Source organism: Dipteris shenzhenensis, chromosome 33, assembly GCF_047967505.1.
Source record: "Dipteris shenzhenensis isolate YYH24624 ecotype China chromosome 33, Dip_SZ_1.0, whole genome shotgun sequence".
In the NCBI taxonomy this organism is placed as follows: domain Eukaryota; kingdom Viridiplantae; phylum Streptophyta; class Polypodiopsida; order Gleicheniales; family Dipteridaceae; genus Dipteris; species Dipteris shenzhenensis.
Genome location: NC_141628.1, coordinates 995,366 through 1,015,105, shown reverse-complemented (window position 1 = coordinate 1,015,105; position 19,740 = coordinate 995,366). Strand labels below are relative to the sequence as shown.

The 19,740-nt window shown below is 47.2% G+C and overlaps 1 protein-coding gene across 6 annotated transcripts in view; it reads left to right on the top strand.

Annotated features, from left to right (window-relative positions):
• Window positions 1-19,740, top strand: part of LOC147879516 (UDP-Glycosyltransferase superfamily protein) — a 57,716-nt gene that overhangs the window by 21,758 nt on the left and 16,218 nt on the right. For all 6 annotated transcript variants that reach the window (XM_087371585.1, XM_087371586.1, XM_087371583.1 and 3 more), the window contains 4 exons: window positions 75-214; window positions 381-451; window positions 5,819-5,900; window positions 6,027-6,128. In XM_087371585.1, coding sequence (XP_087227711.1) covers window positions 75-214; window positions 381-451; window positions 5,819-5,900; window positions 6,027-6,128 — 395 coding nt within the window. The remainder of the gene's footprint in view (window positions 1-74; window positions 215-380; window positions 452-5,818; window positions 5,901-6,026; window positions 6,129-19,740) is intronic.

Genomic DNA, 19,740 nt, shown 5'->3' with positions numbered 1-19,740 from the left:
GATGCTAAGTTTGGTGCTTTTTCTAATCCTTTTTTTGTCACATCTTTGATGGCATTGCTCAATTGTTGAGGCAGGTGTAGCACGTATGAGTTCCTCTTGCAAATTAGAGATGGAGCAAAACCATAGAGAAGAGTGTCTCAATGCAATGGAGCAAATTTTTGGTTCTGATCTCAACAGACATGGCGACTTCATAGTCATAAATTTCTTTGCACTGGTTTACATACATTCCTATCAATTGAATTCTAAGACGCATGTGAAAACTTTTGAAATAATAATATTTGTTTTTTATGTTAATACCCCCCCGCGCCCCCCCCTTCCCCGAAGAAATAACATGGCAACCTGTATTTTTGTGTGTTTCTAATGCAAAAAGTTGCTCACAGGAAGGCTGGCATCTAGCAGAGCTATATCAGATTCCTTGTGTGGTAGCAGCCCCCTATGTGGTACCTTACAGGTTTAATCTTAGTACTGTCCTCAAATCACTCGTTTGTTGTCTGCCCTTTTCTTTTTCGACTTGGTTTTCATATATGTGTGGTCATTGATTTTGCAGTTTGCACCTTCCACCTCGTGCCACCCCCTTACACACACCACTCTTCCTTGCATTCATCTGTTCTTGTAATATCAAGTCATAGAGTTATGGTTGCTACATTATAGGAAAGCTACTACCGTTTGCCATTCATCTACATTACACCATCATTTTCCGCATTAAAGCTTACCATGTCTTGTAGCCAGTGTTCGGCTGCACCTTGGACAGTGATTGTGAGCTAAGCTACATTATTGCAATATTGATGGCAAAAGGATGAGGCATTATGATGTGCCTCTTCCTGAGTTTTTTTGTCTATCCTTGGGACATGGCAGCCCTAGTCAGGCTAGCATCTCCCAAGATACACACCTAGTCCCGTCGCCCATCATATCCCTCAGATCCGGTTCTCCCGACAAGAGATGCTCAAAGGCTCTTGTAGATCATTCAAGTTCACCTCAGACAATGAGCTGAGATATTCATAGACGTTCCTCACACTAACAAGAGATACAGTACCACATGGCTTTCGTAATGGCAGTGCGGATAGCGGCAGCTTTCTATTGAGCTGATCGGTACGGGCTCCAAGAGGTAGGGTTGTGTGCAATTGAAATTGCCTTGAAAGGGCGGGCAGAGCTGACGAGAGACATGCAGAAATTCGGTGCGGTGCTCTGCCCACTCCCATGTGTGAAGGAGACACCTCGGGAGAAAAGCCTCTGTGACCCGCAGATTTGATGGTGGGTTTGTCACAAGGATATCTACCCCATAGTGGTGGAACCATCTCCTTGTATCCATCATCTAGCCTGATTGGAGTTTGCTCGTATGTCTCTTTTGGCAGCCGGTGCTCACTTCCCATGCAATGAATGGAAGTCAAACATGTGGTAGTTGGGTGATTTTGGCCAGGTATTGTGTCGTTCTCTCTATGCCAAGGTGCTCCAGGGGTGCAGTACTTATCTCTAAGAGCAAGATGGTATAAGGAGTGGATTCTTCGACCCCAAGGAGGCTTGTGAGAGATCACTTTTGGACTTTCTCAATTTCGTTCCATCTAGAGGTGGAGAGATTGCCTCTCCAAACCTCGACTTTGTATAAAATCAGTGGCGTGACTGAAGCATGAGAGAGGTGTTTCTTGAGCTTCCAATATCAAACGTCAGCTTGCTTGCATTTCTTCTCGAAAGTGTATTAGTTTCTCCAACCTGCCTCAAGGTGCATGTTGGCATAGATGGTCTAGTTATGATTACCTGGCATCTTAATACCCGGGGAGCCGATCGCATGAAGGTTGGTAGGGTATCTCTGTGAGGTTTGACAAACATAACCTTTGTCTTCCCCAGGTTGACCTGTAGTTCGTTGGCCTGGCAGCCAGTTGGTGATTCTGGTTTTGAGGATGTTGCCATAGAGCTTAGGCTGGAACCGACCATGATTGTCCAATAGTTTCCAGGATTTCGTGTGTGGCTTTGTTGGTTGTCCAATCTTTTGTGAACCCATGAATTGCTGCTGCATTCAGCATGTTATGTGTCCACTTAGCTGATTCCGAACTTGCCCATTTAATCAGTCCTGATGGTATATATTGAAAGTCTGCTGCCTTGCCGTTGGCCATCTTGTAGAGTCCACCTTGATGTCCTCAATGGTGAAGAAATTGTCAATAGAAGTGGGGTTTCTAACCCTGGCTTAATCACTATGTCAAAGTCAATGAGACCTTTTTGTTCACATCCCTTGGGGCTGAAGTTATTACAAAAACGCTTTAGCTGTTGTGTCAGTTTGTCGCCCTTCTTCTCATTGTGCTCAACCTTCTAAACTGCTTTGTTCTGATGTGTCTGCACCAAGCCAAGTAAAATCAAAGCCGTTGAGAAAATGCTTGAACCCGAGAACTTTACTCAGCTTAGGTCATTTGTGGGTTTCATCAGTTTTTATAGAAGGTTTTTTGTATGAGTCGACCAAGAAGGATACCAAGTTCCAGTGGACCAAGGAGGTGGCTACCGCTTTCCATGACTTGAAGAAATGAGCTGCTGAGACACCCATTCTTCGTCAACCCAGGTGGATGTCGTCTTCCATGTCTATGTAGATGCGTGTAATTATGCCATTGGGATTATTTTGGCTCAGCCAGAAGGTAAACTGGATTTCTCGGTTTACTATGCAAGCAGAGTAATGGCCCAAGCCGAGTGCAACTACAGTACCATTGAGAGGGAGGCACTTGGCATGGTCTATAGTGTGTAAAACTTCCGGCAATCAATTTGTCTTCTATGTGGACCACCAAGCATTATTGCATTTGATCAACAAAACAATCATTCAAGGTTGTCTGGTTCGATAGATACTTTTACTTCAAGAGTTCAACTTCAAAACTATTCACAAACAATGGAAGAACCATGCTGGGGTGGATTGTTTGTTTTGGTTTCTTGCCTTGGAAGAAAATTAAGGTGTCTCTATGGAACTTCCCGAGCACAGTTGTTTGTTGTTGGATTTGTGGATACGGAGTATGATGAATTGATGCAATACCAATCTCATGGGACTTTTCCTGAGCACATGCCCCTAGACAAGCGCATAAATTTGGGTTTGAAAGCCTGGCGATATAGCCTAATTGGTATGATGAAGGAAAATTGATACTTGTCTCTGATGAAGATGGACTAGGATGCTGGAGAGGAGTCTAAATCCATCTTTGAAAACACAATGGTAGCTGCCTTGGATCTCATATTACACAGGGCATCTGAAGGCAAAGTATTCCTCTGAGTCCATCTCCCGTAAGTCGTATAAACTGCAAATGCAGCCCTCCCTAGGGATGCCCTCATCCCCTATCTATAATTAGTGCGAAGAAACATGGAATCGTCTGATCGAGATCCTCAAGAAGCTAGGCCGGTTGATGAAACTCTCCTTTGATATCTGTAGACAATGCTCTTGAACCTCGCAAGAAGCTTGCTAGATGCTATCTAAGATCTTGTATGTGTGTAGCTGTATGAGATCCTCTGATCTGCATTGCCTCATGATAAGTGAGTGGAAAGGGGGGCCTTGAGACTATACTAAAAAGGCAGCAAATATGTCCATGTGAAGTCTAAGAATCGCAAACCCTAAAATTTGAGACTATGCTTCTTTTAATAAATCCCAAACTAACCATTGCACTTGTTTTTGTATGTAAATCCCAAACGGTAGTACGACGGTCTTGTTACGGTGCTGAATACATAGAACAAAAATCAGCCCCTCAACTTTGAGGATTTTAGCGTGATGCTGAGGTCATGGAAGCAAATCCCATACTTGTTGGAGGTATGTGATCACCTGGAATGCTCTGTCAAGCTGTAAGTGAGGTGACCCCAAACTCAACTAAGATGATTTGGTGCGGAGATCCTCCATGCCAACAGTGGAGCCTAAGGTCCTCTCCACCTGAGCCCAATCCCCCTCTGATAGGTCAGGGTCCTAGCATGGACCATACATTTGGGCGGACCAGAGAGTCAAAGAGAAGAGACTTGGTCCGAGGATCTTGGAGATGAGAGTGAAAGCACGGGCATTCAAGCCTGGCAAGTGCAACATACCCCTTGCCTAGTCAGGCTTGCATAGCTTGTCTTATCGATCGGGCCAGATGCTTTTGGACCACTAGAGTGGAGGTCACGAACCTGGTGGCATCCTCAACGGCTGTGGTAGAGGTGCATTGATCGCCTCAAATTTGATTGAGAGGCTTGCTGGCTCTCTGCTGCTGCTCAAGTGGTGGGTGAGACAGAGGCCTTTGTAGGCTCCTGTTTCGGCATGTCGACCCATGTAGTGGTCTCCTTGAGCTGACTGCAAGGTGGCTATCCATCCTCCACTGCTAGTCACTCGGGGCTATTGATGGTGTAAGTTGGTGAGCTCCTTATGGAGCTGTATAACCTCCTGGTTGAGGGTATAAATATATCTATGCTACTTTGCCTCTAGTGCGCGGAGACGGTGAACCCCTATGAGGATCTGCTTGGGGATATCCGTGGGGGCTGAGAGCTACTGTGGCTGGTAAGTGTAGAGGAGGGGAGTAGAGGGCCGAGTGTGAGAGGAGGGGAGCCTGACGGTGGGAAGGGAGGTCATAAAAGAGGGCTGGGTGAGGGATAAGGCAATAATGGTAGGAGCTAGAAGTGGCAGAAAGCTGGGAGGGAGGGGAGCGGGGGGCAGAACTAAGCCCAGTGATAGGCAAGAAGGGTGGATGGCTGAGGGGGGGGGGCGACATCTGAGGGGGGCCGCCTGGTGGTAGGCAAAAAGGGTGTTGGCTGAGGGGGGGAGGTGACAGGAAGGTAGAAAGCTGTAGGGAAAAAGGGGGCATTGTTGTAGTAGGGCTCAGATTGGAGGGGCACACCGGCGGGGCTGAGGCGGAGGTAGAAGCTGTAGTATAGGCAAAGGCTGTAGGCTTCTACATAGCAGTACTGTTGGTTTGAAGCCAGCTACGCATCTGCATATTATTTAGGTTGTCAATGGTGTCTTGCTGTCCTTTTTGCTTGATCTGCTGATTTTTCTTCCTTTCCGCTTCTTTGCTATGCTTTCCCGTGCCCCTCTTACCCTTATTTTCCACACTCGTCCTGATTTGCTGTTGCTTTTTGTTGTCAACATGATGGGAGGAGAAGAACTTGCGGCCCTTCATGTCCTGCATTGCTGTAAAAAGACTGAAGGAGGGTGGGGCTGAGTGGCAGGAGAGGGAGGCAGCAATGGGAAAGGCAGACAGCGGGGTGGGTATGCAGACAGAGCTGCAATGCAGGTGGGAGAGTAGGCGAGCGGGGTGTGGGGAACAGGCGCAGCAGATGTGGGGTGAAAGAGCAGTATCGGGGGTGGGAGAGTAGGCAAGGGGGTGTGGGAGCAGGGCGGGGGTGTGGGGAGCAGTTACAGCAGGCTTGGGGGGGAGACGAGCAGCAGTAGTAGCGGGGGTGTGGGGAGCAAAGTGTTGAGGGTGGAGGCGACCAGCTGGTGTGGGGGACGAGCAGCCAGCAGCAAGGGTGTGGGAAGCGAGAGTGTGCAAGGGGTGGTGGGGGCAGCAGTAGGTGCAAGTGGGCAAGCAGCAGTGCAATATAGATAGAAAAGCACTTCTATGAAAACCAAGCTTATGGCTAAAAAAACATACCTCTCTTATCCTATAAAACGACATCTATATCTGGACAGAGTTTTCCTCATTGTTGAGCTTGGCCCACTGAGTGGGATGAAGGCATGGGTCTCTCAAAGGTAATATTGGGAGTTATTTTGACTTAAAGATGGCCTTCTTCATTTGCTGCAAATTGTTGTTGCTTATCCTCATTATAATCAAGCTTTGTTGTTTCTGTCTGAAGCTTTCAATATACTGGCTGATGTGTTATGAGGTTAATTCTTGTGCAGTGCCCCTGCATCATTTGAGCGAAGGTTTCAGACTATGAACCCCTTGCTCTACAGTTGCCTAAAGAGGACTATGCCTAAGAAAGTAAGTTGAAGTTTTATAACTTCAGAGATCATGTTGTTATCTGCAATTACCACCGCCACCGCCACCACTTTGTTGTGGCATCAAGATCGATGGAATTAGGACTGATCTAATCAACATTGAATGCAGGTGGGGTGGGATGACGTAGTGCACTGGATGTGGCCGCTTTTTACTGATCGCTGGACAGACTGGCGCTCTAAGCGGTTGCACCTTAGTGCATGTCCTTTATTAGTTAGTTATCTTCTTGGTTCCTTATATTTTTGGAATTGCTCCCTATTGAGAAAAAGTAGCATGATGACCTAGGATAGTCACTTACTATGTCCAGTTCTCATTCAATGCAGGAAGAAATTTCACATTTTTCCTGAAGATATGCTTTTTAATCAAATAAATAAAACGTGGATAGAAGTCTAAATTCTGTATAAGATTACAGTTGCCAAGAGATTTCATTCAGGATTGCCCTTAATAAAAAAATGTAAAGTAATGGGGTAGTAAAGATCACTGTTGTATAGGTGGTGTTAATGTGAGCCATGAGTCGTATAATCGTTATGTCCGGATCTTATCTGTGTGCTTCAATCACACAATTGCAAGCATTTTGAAGGCTTGTCATGATATAATATTTATGGGAAAGTCCTTTGTCATAGTGCAACCAAATGTTTGGAACATCTAAAGGTTAGGTTTCTTTTTTTTGCAAAAATAGACTTCCATTTAAAACCCGCAAGAGATAAGCTTTAGGCGGAAATACATCATGCAGTGCATGAGAAAAAACTCCTCAAAGAGAGGTAGAGAATAACCAAGCTTGAGGCTGGAAATGCCACAACCCTGTGGAAGTCTCAGAGAAGAAGGGTTGAGGCTGGAAATGCCACCTGAACCTTGTGGAAGTCTCAGAGAAGAAGGGGGAGCCCCTCCATTGCCCTCCTAGCAGAAGCTGCCCGAGAGGATCCCTGCATACTCGTCCAAGTGGCCATCGTTGTGGTTATAGTGTCTGTCCATATGTCTGTCCATATACTGGCCAAGTGTGGGATCCATTCAAAGCCTCTGTGCATCTGGCTCTCCAAATATGCCACGCTGATATATATATATATATATTTTTTCAAAGAAATATACCACACTGATATGCTTGCCAGTATCTTCCAAGAAGAATCCGCCGAGGCATGCACAGCCCTGAAGGGTAAGGCCGGAACATCATCTAGAGAACATGACTCAACGAAATGTCGTTCGATCGCTAGGGCCTAAGATGAGTCATGTCTCTCATAAAAGACGTGAGGTTCCAAAAGAGAGCCAAGCAACTGAGCCCCAAGTCATGAAGAAGGGGATAGAGCAAAAGAGCTGAAAATACTAGCCATATCTTTCCAAATAATCCTTGCCGATCTGCAATCCCATAAGCAATGATAAATAGTCTCCACAGTAGAAAGGAAACGAGGACAGGTAGGGTGGTCCCCCAACCTGGATCTCCACAGGTTCACTGCTATCCCACTGTGAAAAGAACGCTAGAGAAAGTGAATTTTCTATTCCTGTGGGATTTCCAGAGTCTCCTCCAAAAGTTTTTTAGTAAGTTAGTAGAAATATGAAAACGAGAAAGGGACGAAGATATGGATAGCCGAGGAACTCACCAAGGCTCAACTGAAGGATAAGGCAAAGGAATTAGCAAAGGTTCGGGCTGCCAGGAAGGATGATAAATGGGCAGTCTACCAGGACGGGATAGCACTCATTAGAGAGTTTAAATCTAAACCAAAAGACTCTCAGTCTTAAACTGATGTAAGGCCAACTATATATATGTGTGTATGTTTTATCTAGGCTACAATATAGGTACTCTCTAAATAATTTTAGCTGCTTTTGCACTCCTTGGGAGCTGCCCTGTGCCCTCCCTAAGCTGATGTACTAGATGGCTTTCATGTTGTCCCGTAGACCTCTTGGTCTCCCGTGGACGTTAATAGACTTTCTTTCTTTCTTTCTTCTAGGTCTCGCTGCAAGAACTTTATGGGGACACCTCCATAAAGCCATAACCTCCATGATCCCAGGGAAATGAGATGAGCATCAGGATCTAGGTACCATGGTAAGTCAGAACCAAACTCCACATAACCCACGATCTTGACAGGTTGAAATGCTCTCTCTAGTAAGATGTCATCTGTGGATTTGGACAGCCTGCCTCCCGAATGCACATAAAAAACCAAGGCATCCTCATGTGCATCTTGAACTGCAATAACCTAAAGTGGAATGCCCGTAGTCCCCAATCCATTGAATTCTCCCCGCACTCCCTCTGAGATGACCAACCATCTGAGATTTCCCGTCAGGTTAGGTTTCATGTTAATGCATGTGAAAAACATTAAATGTGTTTGCAAACAACTTTTTAGAAGCTCCAGATATTGGTCATGAATAGCCTCTGCTTGTTGGCACACATGAGTGAACTTTAGCTGATGCAAAGATTTATGACAGCAAAAATATCTCAGCTTTGTCAAATTCCAAGCGCTTGATTGATGGAGAAATATTGAAGTACAAGTGAATTTGAACTGTCTTTTTCTGAATGCGTAAACAAGTTTGTTGATTTGAACTTGTTAAATAAAGCAATCAAAGGTATTTGGTTGCAACTATAATCTTGTATATGGTTTCGTGACATGTTAGCATGCCATGGCATCATTCTTCACATCATGACTATGTAAGTTCACTCCAAGATAGTAAACTTAAAGATAGAAAGTGGTGAAGAGTGCACATTGAGACCAAGTGCCATAATGGTTGGCAGAGGAATAGCACAGCCAGCTCCAGCATTGGAAGCATGGGAGGAGAAGGATGTAGATGCATTTTCTATCCTTATTCTAACAATGAAGGACAATGTCACATCATTGAGTCAAATAGTGTTGAGTGCTCATGATTCATGGATGATTTCCAAGGATCAATGTGATACAAATAACTTGAGAAGGATCCAAAAATGGATATGCGCTCCTATTTTTGATGATCCTCAAGCCAAATGTAGAGGGTCTCTCTCACTATGTTCGAGGGATGTGAGGTGGAGGAGTTTCTCACAAAGTTTGAACCATTCAACAAGTGACTGGCAAAAGTGGAAAACGAAACTAGGAGGAAGCTGAAGACATACCGAACTTATGGGGAAGGGGGGTGTGTGTGATTTCACCTTCATGGAGTTTGCCATGATGAGGAAATGAAGGGCTTAGGGGTGTAGTACACATGTTTAAATCTTGATCACCCCTTTCTTGCAAGGGTCCTTGTCCTTCAGACGTAAAAGTCGATTTCTACAAGGTTGAACTGAATCTCCTTCGAAAGGTTCTCACCTTTCAGCTTTCAGCACTTGTGAGTCTTCCTTAGGGCTTTGATACCATGTTAGAAAATAGAAGTGGAAGTTGATTGCTACTACAGTCCTAGGGAATCGAGCACCAATTATGACGGCCTGTATCCACAATGAAATGGTGTTGCAAGCAGTATAATTGGCCTATTAGGGAGATGGAGAGGTTGATCCTTAAAGACATGTCTTTTGATTAGATGCAATACATACTATGGTGTACCTACTCACTTGGAGTATGACAAATTAAGCATATTCAAGTAAAATGCCTTCATCAAGCAAATGAAGGTTTTTGATTCTGATTGCACATTCTCAAGATGAGTGCAAGATGAAGCTTGATGCAAAGAGCAAGAGGTGCATCTTCATCAGTAAAATGTAGAGTCAAATGCCTTCATCAAGCAAATGCACATTTTTTATTTTGAATGCACATTCTCAGGATGAGTGCAAGATGAAGCTCATGCAAAGAGCAAGAGGTGCATCTTCATGAGTACAATGTAGATTCAAATGACTCTATCAAATGACTCTACAACTCATCGATCAAGAAGATGCTTAGCACATATGTTGTGTTTTTGGGCATGACAAGCGTGAAGAGGCTGAAGTCCAAGGAGATCAACTAGCACTAATGGATTTTAATCATGAAGATGCATTGGAGAAGAATGCAATGAAAGAGGTAGAGCCTCTGCAACCTCAAGAGCAGCTAGTGCGGGCACCTCTAGCAAAGGACTGATTTGCCATTCGTACATTAAGACTTTTGAGAAGTCCGGTATATTGTTTTTTGATCCTGAGCCAAAGTGCCAATGCTTTTGTACTTCTAACTTGGGAGGAAGACCAATTGAACTTGGTAGATAATGCCTTGATTGACATTCAGGAGCCAAAGATGTCAAAGAAGTGGAGGGCAATGCACACTGGGAGGAGGTCATGAAGATTGAGATAGACTCCATACCCCCTAATAGAACTGGGGATTAGGTAGTTGTGTCAAGACTCAACATGGTGCAGAGTTGTAGGGTGTCCAAGTGGGTCAATCACATGTTTGATGGCTTGTTTGACAGGTGCAAAGTCAACTCAGTGGTACCATGTTATGGTAAGGTGGGGAGCTACAAGGTACTTCCATGTGTGGGACAAATCATTGTATAGTCACTAGTGTTGCACTATGTGAGAGGTAGAGGGGCTAAGAGGGCATTACAGAGTTTTTTTAGCAAGATGAGGCGAGGCACTTGTTATATCATGTGGGAATCTGTGGCCTGGCTCATGCTTTAGATTTTTTACGAGGGAACATATTCAAATATGGCTGTTCAGGTCTTAGCTAGCATTGCAGCATGGCACATTTGGAGAGCTAGATGCACTGAGGCTTTGGAGGGTTCTCAGGTTCACCCTTCTCAGATCTTGGCCAGTACTTGGACAGATACAATACACTCTGATGGCCAGTTGGGCGACCATGCAGGGATCATCTCGAGCAGTCTCCTCCAGGAGAGTTACTTTTCTCAGAGATTGGAGAGACTCTCCCTTCTTTGCTGAGACTTCTACAGGGTTGAGTTGGCATTTTCAGCCTCAGCCTTGGTTTTTTTCTACCTCATTCCTCTGAGGTGTTTTTTATTACATGCTTAGCATGTTGTATCTCCGCACAGAGCTTGCTCTAGCGGGTTTCTTTCTTACTTAATAGAAGTCTCTTTTTTGCAAAAAAAAAAAAAGGGCTGTTCTTATCGCCAGAGGAGTTTGTAAGCTTATCCAATGTAACTACAGTGCATGTTTCTTTGCATAAGACCTTAGTCTCCTTGTATAGACTCGGCTTGGGAGATCAGTGCGAGTTGTATTGCATGGCAGATTTGGAGATCCGAATACATAGAAGCCTTAGATTTGCCTTTTAGTCACTCTTAGTGATCTGGCAGGATATTGCACACATCCTCATGGCGATTTGGGATACGGATCAGGGCTCCCTCCTTGCTGTGGCAGCCACAAGAGCTGCTTTTAGGAGAGTCTAATCATGGTTTATTCTTCACATATACAACCATAGGGCACCTCCACTGTCCAAATTGGTTTCGACAGCCTCATTTCTGTTCCACATGATTTTGTATGAGGTTTTCACAGGGTTTTATACGATTCTATCTATTTGTGTCGTTGTTAATAGACGTTCACTTTTTAGCCCAATTTTTTTAGTCCTCTTGGACTAGCGAAAGGGCCCTTGAGGAATATTTGGGCAGCTCACCTACACAGTTTCAAAACTTTCGGCCAACTTTATCTTTTTCCTTATTTGAGTTGATCTTTTTTCAAAAGTTATTGTAACGAAATATGCAGAAAGTCTCTTTATTTTTCAATATGGAAAACACAAATGGACAAGGGCAATGGGGGAGTGTCGAGCAGGAAAGGAGAAAAACGAAAAAGGGTGGGGTGGGTGAGGAGGAAAATATGGATAATCCAATAGGTGTGTCACTGACTTAGAAAGAAGTTCATGAGTTTCACTAGACTTTTAGAATTATGAAATTCTCGATACTTAGAGATCGCCAAACTACAAGGTTCAACTGCTGAAGTAGAAAATCAGTTAGAAAATATTTACTTCGAGTGAAGCTCATACCAATAATCTTCAAAAGCTAACGGATTCTCAATTAACAATTCCCGTTCTTGTTATGACACCTGACACATGGAGGATACGTCTTGTTTGAGAGGAACATCTTGTGTTTAGAAATCTTTGAAGCCACCTAGATTCAATGGCAAAGAATGACACATAAATAAAAATATAAATTCGTATCCTGTGTGTGGAAATCTTTGAAGCCACCTCTATTCAATGGAGAAGGAAGAGACATACATAAACAAGTGCATGCGGTACAGATGTTACTATTATTGGGTGCTAAAATATACAGAAGTGTAGGTTTAGGAAAAACGAAAGAAAGATTATTAATAGTCTACTAAAGACCAAAGGGTCTATAAGACTGAAAGAACAAAATACAGTGAGCTGAATGGGTGGAGCCTCTAAGTGGGCATCAACACCCAAGACAAATACAACATAATCGTAGAAACACTAATACATAAAAATGTCTGAGCCCATGGAGAGAATGGAAGCTGTGATATGGCATCATTGCGATGATCCTCTGGAAGCTGGCAGAGGGGCCAAGTCCAAAGGTTAGCCCGATGGTGTGCGAGGCTGTGGGGGCATAAAACCTGTGATAGGCGCTGGTAGCAGCAGTTGGTGTGTGTGTGTGTGATAGGCATTGGAGGCGTTGGCGATGATCGGTGTGTGTGGTCCACTATGGTCTCCTAGCTGTGGCCCTATGTTGGACAAGTGCCACTGCCATCCCCATTGGGCTGTCTCTGGTCTGGTGCACATGGAGGGAACATCCCCAAGCCTGAACCGAAGGCGAGTCTACCGTGTCTCTCACTCGAGGCCTTAACTCTACCATCTCCCTAGGGCCTACTGGTGTGTGCTATCAAGCCGGCAAAACTCAGTGATCATGCTTTGAGTGTAGTCTGGTTGTACACCTTGATCTCGCCTATGTGTCCTGAGCAGATGCTCTCTGTGTCGGACAGCCTCATGAATGAAAGTTGCTAGGCATCTTTGATCTAGGTAAGACACGAAACTAGATGGGGGTTCAAAATCATCATTAGGAGGGAATGTCACATGCCTTGCACTTGGGTGTAGTGTGACACATAGGCTACATCGACAAGTGTATAATAGTTCCCTAATAGGAGATTTTGTCGTATGCTGTGACCCCTTGTCCAGGGACAATCAGGCACAAGCTACGTAAGCCAATCTCTACGCCTTAGGTCAAGTTAGACAGTCAGTCTTGTTCACTGGTATCCACTGGAGAATAGGAGGTTAGTGTTTCCATCTTAGGGTTTAGTTAGGTCTAGGTCATAGCCTAGGTTAGGAGCCCTAGAGGGGCCCTCAAAGGCTGACCAGGACGACCCAGGGCAAGCAAGCAGCCCAGAAAGTCCTAAAATCGGCCTTCAATAACTAAAATGACAGTGATCTTCTTCTACTCAATCATAAAGGTCATAAATAGCCACAATGCAAGCTTCAGTCACTTCAACCACTCAGCACAACTTAGAAACAAACTTCAACAACAACAAAGGTGAGGCTAGAATGCCCCTGCTCAATGAAAATAGTACACATGCACCCACTGGCCCCAAATGCCTTGGCACCCCTTACAGTATTTATTTAATGCTTCTGAATGGAAATGCTTTACAACAAGGGTTCACCCCTGCACTGTTCCTCTCTTCAAATCCTCTACCTGTCTTCAAGGCATCTAATCCAAGTGGCAAGACATACTCAGGCATCCACTTCTGATTTGACCCAAAGGAGAGGCATTCGGGCATCCAAACCACTAGCAAACTGAGCTCAAGGAAGCCAAAAGGCTATCACATGCATCCACACTGTCCTTAGCTAAGGCTACCACATGAACACCCTTGCCTCTAGGTGCTTGCTAGAACCTGTAGGAGTCCTGAAAGGACTTCGAACAACATGCATGCACTGCAAAAAGCTGCAAAGCAAGAGAGAACAAGGAAAAACATAACCTGAAACCAATTCCCGCTGTTTGTGGCAGAGGGGCAAGCTCCTTCCTCGCACCTATCCTCTGTCCAGGCTCCCTGCAGGGTGCAGGTGACTTCCAGCAATTAGGATAAGAGAGAAATGAAGGTAGAGAGGGGAGAGTGAACAAGAAAGAGTTATAGAGGAAAGATGGTCCACAGATCTGCCACGAAATGATTGCCTCGGGATCTGTTCCTGAGTCCTCCTAAGAGAGCATGCCAAAAGCAGCAAGGAAAGTTCCTCCTGCAGCTTGCACTGGTCGAGAAGCCACCACACAGCCAGAAACAAGTGCAAAAAGGTCTAGAACAGCAAAAGATAACCTTGGGCACCTGTTGGAGGCAGCCCTACACGTCTGTACGGATTCCATACAGTCCGTACGGATTTTTTCTTTCAGAAAGTTGAAAAATCACTAGCCTTGGAACAGCTAAAACAGGCTTAAAGTAGCTGAAAACATGCTTGAAATAGCTGTAACAGCTCAAAAAATTGCACAAGCATAACTGAAAACGTCTAGCACAGTCTTCTCCTTTTCCCAAGTGTGGAAGATGCTTCCAAGAGAGTGAGGGAGAGAGATGGTAGGTGGAGGGGAGCAGATGCATTTGCATGCATGCCACTTGGCCCTTCATTAAAGTCCTAACCACCATACCAAGGACTTGGGCCCAACTTTTAGACCCCTCTTTAAAGCCTTTGCCTTGCCCCTAGGACCTAGTGAGGCACCCAGACTTTGCTCCTAGGAACTTCTAGGAAGCGTGCACTTCCTGTAGCCAGTCTCTCACGGCCAAACCATTATAACACTTAACCATGGTTAACCCCGGGTCAAGTGTAGGTTAAATTACAAAGATACTTTACATCACTTTTCACGTCTTCGTGACAAGTCCCTTGGCAAATGAGCCAGGGGGGGCTATTTACAGGCTAGAACCAAGCCAACTAGCGTGTAAATCCGCCGACTCAGTCTCGGCTGTTTTCAGCTTGCTGATTGGTCCCCAATGAAAGTCTCGAGCTCGTCTATGTAGAGGCTAAATAATTGATGAAAATGGACAATCTTGTTTGATCCCAATACTGCTCATGATCTCCTGTCCACCATGCGGCCATTTGAACCGTGTCTAAGGCCCTCTCATAGAGTGCCTGCCCAATTGATCTTCTGACCATACCCCAGCTTCTATAAACATCTGATAAGATGAGCTCGCGGCACTATTTCAAAAGCTTTGTGGAAATCCACAAAGCATTAATAAACCCTCTATCTCCATGCTCTAGCCCCCTCAATAACACCTCTGAGTATGAGTATGTGATCTAGAGTTGCGTCATTAGCTTAGAGGCATGTTTGTCCTCGACCTGGAGTCCCTAGAACTCTGCAAACATCTTTATTACTCTAGTCTCTCATCTAAAGAGAGAGACCAAAGGACTCTTTACACCTATACTTTCAAGATGCCACATCATCATATACTATAGTACTCTATATCCATCTACCATCCATATACATATGCATACATATATCATCTATACATCAACAATTCTCTTCCTCAAGCTCAGCATGAGCTTGTACATCACATAGTCCTAAAGCATCTCTAAAAAGACAAAACCTATCTTTATCCAAAGACTTGGTAAAGATATATGCAATGTGGGCATCTGTCCTAACATATTTGAAGTCCATTTCTCCACTTACCACTTTCTTCCTGATGTAGTGATAGTGGACCTCTATATGTTTTGTCCTTGCATGGTAAATGAGATTCCTGGCCAGCATGATAGTACTTATGTTGTCATAGTAGATCATTACTGGACCATCAATGCATACACCCAACTCAGAAAGAAGCAATCTCAGCCAAGTTTCTTCACATGCTGCTACGGTAGCCTCTCTATACTCAGCTCTTGTACTAGACAGTGCAACTGTGGTTGCTTCTTGCTGCTCCAACTAATCACACTACTCCTAGGAGAGAATGCATACCATTAGTTGACCTTCTATCATTAATGCTGAAAGCTCAATCTGCATTAGTATAACCATGCAAGCATATTCCTTTTTTTTTTTTTTTTTTTTTTTCCGAAAAAACAGTGCTAATTATATTACTTTGAGAACAAGATACAAGGGGTCAGCTTATAGCTGACGGGCTGCGTTCACAAATCGGACACAGCCCTAACAAGTAGCAAAATAGAAAACCATCCTCTCACGGAGGGAGAAAACGAGTATGAGCGAACAGCCATCGGGGTGGTGAGTAGTGCCACCGAAGGCCCTGCGTAGTCTGCTCGAAGAAGAGGCCCTGTGTGTCCCAAGTCCGGAGGAAGCGTCTCCGCTTCTCCTGACCGGCCCGGGAGTCTCCCTGAATCTGGTCCCACTGGCCTCTGAGGGTATGAATAATCTCACTCCAAATCTCCGCCATGATCTGGGCAGTCGATAAGGAGGTGCCACTGAGGATCTGCGCGCAGCGCGAGGTCCAGATGTGCCACCCTGTAATGCTGCTAATAATCTCCCAGACTGGCTGCCTCTCCCGAACTCCTGTATCAGCCTCTGCTAGGTGCTGTGGGATACCCTCGAGCGGTCCCCACGTCCCCTGTGTGATAAGGAAAGAGGGGTCCTGCTGACATGCCTCAAAAAGGTGATGAAGACCAGGTGCAGTGCTGCACCAACAGAATGCGCCCCAAGTGATCAATCCTAGCTCTGGTGCTGCGCGAGTAAGAATCCCAAAAGTCCACCTCCACACTTCCTGGGCGCGAGTGCAGCTCCACAGGCAGTGCTTTGGTGTCTCCTCATCCGCATGGCAAATCTGGCAGCATCCGTCTTGGCCTATCTGCCTCAACCAGCTTCCAACAGGAAGACCTTTGTGGGCGAGAAGCCACAGGAAGTATGAGATCTTCCGTGGCCGCCAACTCTCCCACAAGGCCTTCCAGAATGCCTGTAAAAAGAATCTGGAGAGACCCTGTGCGTACCAGCTGGGTCGCTGGGTGGGGGGGCGGCTCTGCATCCTCCCGAGAACTCGCCTGCCCAAAGTCGTACTGTAGGCGAAGAAAGAGGTCGGCCCCTGACCTGTCACAATCTCTGGCCACCACCACTCGCCTGGGTCCCAATCAAGCTCTGCCAATGCCCGCCCCTCCCAAAGCCAAAGACGCCAGAGCTGCACCTGGTCCTGCTCGATGCTAGGGTCGGTACGCCAGACCTTCCCCAAGAGGCCTACGATCCGAACCCTCTGCCACGGGAGTAGGGGGTCGATGAGCGCACCCTCTGTCCTGAGTCGTCCCTCCCCAGAAACCGCGAAGAAGGAAATAGAAGAGTCATCCAAACGTCCTGCGATCACCAGTGGAATGCCACGGGGGGTGAACTGTCCCAGCCATCGGGTGTCACCAGGCATGATGATCTGGGACTCAGGTGGGGCCAACCAAGCCGCTGGGATCGCTCCGTCGATCTCCGTGCGTCTCGCCTGGGCTCCACGTGCACCTCCAGCTGCGTCTGCAAGATCTGCCATCTCTAGATGTCTGTACGTATCCCTCCAAACACGGAGGGATCGGGCCGGCCCCCTCATCCAACCGTCCCACCTGATATGTGATCTCTCCCCCAACTGAAGGCCCTCGGCATCTCTGACCTGACTGTTCCAGATAAGCGGCTGACGATCGATCTCCTCCTGACAGCTGGGAGGGGATTGAATGAGACTGAGACGGAGCCGCCTCCAAACCATGAGGAGGCTACGAACGAGAGGGGAGCGGGGCTGAGTGAGCGGGGCGGAGGTGAAGATCCACCTGAAGGACGGTAGCCAATCTCCGCCTCGGCGCGGGACACAGGAGCCGACTCCCTGCTGAAGTAGCGTCTTCCACGTCTGCCCCCCTGGGGTCAAACCGCGAATGACAAGCTTGCCTAACAAGGCCTGACTCTGAAGCTCTGGATCAATGACCCCCAGGCCACCCTCAGCCTGTGGAAGAATGACTGTCTGCCACGCAACCCTGGCTCTGATATCTCTATGACCATCCTCCCCAGACCAAAGGAAGTTCCGAACCAACCTCCTGAGCTGTGCCGCGCTGGATCTCGAGAAGCACCAGCAGGAAGCCACATACCAAGCCGTGGCTAGGAGGACCTGGTTGACTACCAAGGCACGACCTGCAAGAGAGAGCTTAGCAGTGCTCCAGAAAGCCAGCTTCCGTCGGATGGAATCTAGCACCGGGAGAAACTGCTGAGCTGGTGTGATGTCTAGGCCAACCTGGAAGCCAAGGTATCTAGCTGTCTGTCCACGTGGAATCCATCTGAAGCCCAGAAATCGCCCCCACTGAGAGCACGCCCCAGGGTCTGTGAGAAAACCAACGGATTTGTTCCAATTGATTTTCGCCCCAGCAGCCGAACAGAACACCTTCAGGGCCATCCGCACCCTCTCTAGCATCCGCTCGTCGTCCTGGACATAAAGGGCTGTATCATCTGCGTACTCCGAGTCCAAGAGCTCCGTGTCCTCCCGGAGTGGAAGGCGAATACCCCTGAGCCCTGTGGACCTCGCCCGAAGGTAGTAAGTCATGGCCTCAGCGAAGAAGAGAAACAAGTAAGGAGCCAGGGGGCAGCCCTGACGTACTGATCTCTCCAAGCTAAAGCGCTCGCCCAACCTGCCTCCAATGATAACTCTGCTAGACGCTGACCTGTACAAAGCTGAGATACCCTGAATCCAACCTGCCGGGAAACCTAGCCGCTCCAGAGTCCCCTCCAAAAAGGACCAATCCACGCGATCATAGGCCTTCTCGAAGTCGAGAAGTAGAATGGCAAGGTGTGATCCGCTGTGCTGAGCCCACTCCGCCGCCTCTGAAAAGGTGAAGACGTTATCCAGGATACTGCGATCCTGGACAAAGCCTGTCTGAGTGTCATGGACGAGGTCTGGGAGTAGAGGCCGAACTCTGGCACTGATCATCTTGGCGAGGATTTTGTAGGCAGAGGTAAGGAGAGTGATCGGTCGCCACTGGCGAATCTCCTGTCTATCTCCTCCCTTCGGGATGAGGCAAATCAGTCCCGAGGAGAGGCTCTCTGGCATCCGACCGCTGCTGAAAATCCCCTGCAGAGCTGCAAGGAGGGGCTGATGGATCTGGTCCCAGAAGGAGGTAAAGAAAGCTCGGGATAGCCCATCCTCACCTGGGCACTTCTGTCCGTCAATAGCCATCAAGGCCTCCAACATCTCATCCGAGGTGAACGGCGCCATCAACGTCGCCTGCATGCTAGGCTGGACCAGGGATGGAATGTGCCTCCACACCTCCTCACGGGCACGACTGGCACGAGGGGCAAGCGGCTCCTGCTGGAAGAGGGTCCTGTAAAAGTCAGTGGCCAACCCCAGGACCTCCCCCGGATCCGTAACGATGTGACCATCCGCTGTCCTGAGACTCCGAAGCTGATCACCTGCAGCTCTCTGGCCATGCGTCCTGAAGAACTCCCTGCACATCCGGTCACCCTTTCGGGCCCAAAAGGAGCGAGAGGCGTGAAAGGAAAACTCGGAACGACGCTGGAATATCTCCTCCAGGAGGGCTCTGGCTCGAAGGGCCTGGATCCGTAGCTCCTCCGAACCCGGGGAAGCCTGCTGGAGTCGCTGAATGGAGGCGAGGTCCCTCCGAAGAGCTCTCTCTCTGCCCCACCAATCCTGTCGAACCTGTAAAGCTGCGAGCTGGCAGATCTGGCTAGACTCCTGCAGAGCCTGTGCGACTGAGTCTACCAGATCCACGCCCTCCCCCCAATCTCTGTCCCAAAGACTGCATATGCTGCTGCGCACGTCCACTCTCGAGAAGATGGAGTCGGGAATCCTGCATGATCGGGAGGGGAGGGTCTGGGCTGCCGAATCTAAGGAGAGGAGCACAGGCGCATGATCGGAGAGTGTCGTCCCTGGAACTATACCCGCCTGGCCGCCTCTGCTGATGGCCCAATCACTGACATAAAATCTATCAAGCCTCTCCAGGAGTCTGCCTCCTTCCCTGCGGAAGCCCCAAGAGAAGTCGAGACTCCCGTGCCAACGCCGGAAGGAAGGGTCTCTCCAACTGTCCCTCCCTCCCGTCTCGAAGATGAAAGAGTCCCAAGCTGACTGCTCTGCCTGGGCCAT